The sequence below is a fragment of the Malaya genurostris genome, unplaced genomic scaffold (assembly GCF_030247185.1).
Source record: "Malaya genurostris strain Urasoe2022 unplaced genomic scaffold, Malgen_1.1 HiC_scaffold_95, whole genome shotgun sequence".
Taxonomy (NCBI): Eukaryota; Metazoa; Arthropoda; class Insecta; order Diptera; family Culicidae; genus Malaya; species Malaya genurostris.
Window position 1 is genome coordinate 15,471 of NW_026682731.1, and position 2,887 is coordinate 18,357.

At 22.7% G+C, this 2,887-nt stretch overlaps 1 protein-coding gene and 1 pseudogene across 1 annotated transcript; both read left to right on the forward strand.

The window, feature by feature from the left end:
• Positions 1–772: 772 nt before the first annotated feature.
• On the forward strand, positions 773–2,329 carry LOC131440144 (cytochrome c oxidase subunit 1-like). Its single transcript, XM_058611181.1, is given in 1 exon segment — positions 773–2,329. A coding segment is annotated over 1 exon segment (1,542 nt). The 3' UTR covers positions 2,315–2,329.
• A 48-nt stretch (positions 2,330–2,377) lies between these two features.
• LOC131440147 (cytochrome c oxidase subunit 2-like) lies at positions 2,378–2,884 on the forward strand (annotated as a pseudogene).
• Positions 2,885–2,887: the final 3 nt, after the last annotated feature.

The following is a 2,887-nucleotide window of genomic DNA, read 5'->3' on the forward strand; positions in this document are numbered from 1 at the left end:
TTATAGAAGGATTAAACTGAATAAATAATTTAATTTTAATAACATGACAAAAAATTGCTCCTTTAATACTAATTTCTTATAATTGAAATTATAATTTTATTATAATTTCAATTATATTTTCTGCAATTATTGGTTCTTTAGGAGGATTAAACCAAACCTCTTTACGTAAATTAATAGCTTTTTCTTCAATTAATCATTTAAGTTGAATATTATTAGCAATAATAAATAATGAATTATTATGATTAATATATTTTTTTTTATATTCTTTATTATCTATATCTATTTTATTAATATTTAATACTTTTAAATTATTTCATTTTAATCAAATTTTTAATTTTAATTTAAATAATCCATTAATAAAATTCTTAATTTTTTTAAATTTTTTATCTTTAGGAGGATTGCCCCCCTTTTTAGGATTTTTACCAAAATGATTAGTTATTCAAAATTTAATTTATATAAATCAATTCTTTATTTTATTTATTATAGTATGTTTAACATTAATTACTTTATTTTATTATTTACGTTTATCTTATAGAATTTATATATTAAATTATAATAAAAATTCATGAATATTAATAAATAATTATAATAAAAATTTTAATTTTATTTATATAATAAATTTTTTTTCTATTATAGGATTAATTTTATTTTCTTTTATTTATTTTTTAATATAAGAATTTAAGTTAAATAAACTTTTAGTCTTCAAAACTAATAATATTTGTATTAATCATTTAATTCTTATTGTAAAATTATTTATATAATTAATTACAATATGCAACAATGATTATTTTCAACAAATCATAAAGATATTGGAACATTATATTTTATTTTTGGTGCTTGATCTGGAATAGTGGGAACATCTTTAAGAATTTTAATTCGTACAGAATTAAGTCATCCAGGAGCATTTATTGGAAATGATCAAATTTATAATGTAATTGTTACTGCTCATGCTTTTATTATAATTTTTTTTATAGTAATGCCTATTATAATTGGTGGATTTGGAAATTGATTAGTTCCTTTAATATTAGGTGCTCCTGATATAGCTTTCCCTCGAATAAATAATATAAGTTTTTGAATACTTCCCCCTTCTTTAATATTACTATTATCAGGAAGAATAGTAGAAAACGGAGCTGGGACTGGATGAACTGTATACCCTCCTTTATCTTCAGGAAATGCTCATGCTGGAGCTTCTGTTGATTTATCTATTTTTTCTTTACATTTAGCAGGAATTTCATCTATTTTAGGAGCTGTAAATTTTATTACTACAGTAATTAATATACGTTCAGCAGGAATTACTCTAGATCGAATACCCCTATTTGTTTGATCTGTTGTTATTACAGCTTTATTACTTTTATTATCATTACCTGTATTAGCAGGAGCAATTACAATATTATTAACAGATCGAAATTTTAACACTTCATTTTTTGACCCAATTGGAGGTGGTGACCCTATTCTTTATCAACATTTATTTTGATTTTTTGGTCATCCTGAAGTTTATATTCTAATTTTACCAGGATTTGGTATAATTTCTCATATTATTACTCAAATAAGAGGAAAAAAGGAAACTTTTGGAACCCTAGGAATAATTTATGCTATATTAGCAATTGGATTATTAGGATTCATTGTTTGAGCTCATCATATATTCACTGTTGGAATAGATGTTGATACTCGAGCTTATTTTACCTCAGCAACTATAATTATTGCTGTTCCTACAGGAATTAAAATTTTTAGTTGATTAGCTACTCTTCATGGAACTCAATTAAATTACAATCCAGCTTTATTATGAGCATTAGGATTTGTATTTTTATTTACAGTTGGAGGATTAACTGGAGTAATTTTAGCTAACTCTTCTATTGATATTGTTCTTCATGATACATATTATGTAGTAGCTCATTTTCATTATGTTTTATCAATAGGAGCTGTATTTGCTATTATATCAGGATTTATTCATTGATACCCCTTATTAACTGGATTAACTATAAACTCTTTATGATTAAAAATTCAATTTTCAATTATATTTATTGGAGTAAATTTAACATTTTTTCCTCAACATTTTTTAGGGTTATCAGGAATACCTCGACGATATTCTGATTTTCCTGATAGTTTCTTAACTTGAAATATTATTTCATCATTAGGTAGATCAATTTCTTTATTTGGTATTATTTTCTTTTTATTTATTATATGAGAAAGTATATCTTCTCAGCGAATTTCTTTATTTCCTATACAATTATCTTCTTCTATTGAATGATTTCATTCTATGCCTCCTATAGAACATACATACTTAGAACTTCCATTATTATCATCTAATTTCTAATATGGCAGATTAGTGCAATGAATTTAAGCTTCATATATAAAAATTTTTATTTTTTATTAGAAAATGGCAACATGATCTAACTTAAGATTACAAAATAGATTTTCACCTTTAATAGAACAATTAAATTTTTTCCATGACTATACAATCATAATTTTAATTATAATTACTGCATTAATTTCTTATATTATAATTATATTATTTTTTAATAAATTTACTAATCGATTTTTATTACATGGACAAACAATTGAAATTATTTGAACAATTTTACCTGCTATTATCTTAATATTTATTGCTTTTCCTTCTTTACGATTATTATATTTAATAGATGAAATTAATAATCCATTAATCACCTTAAAAGCTATTGGACATCAATGATATTGAAGATATGAATATTCAAATTTTAATAATTTAGAATTTGATTCATACATAATTCCTACAAACGAATTAAATACTAATGGATTTCGACTCTTAGATGTTGACAATCGAATTATTCTACCTTTTAATAATCAAATTCGAATTTTAGTAACAGCTACTGATGTTCTTCATTCTTGAACAATTCCTAGATTAGGAGTA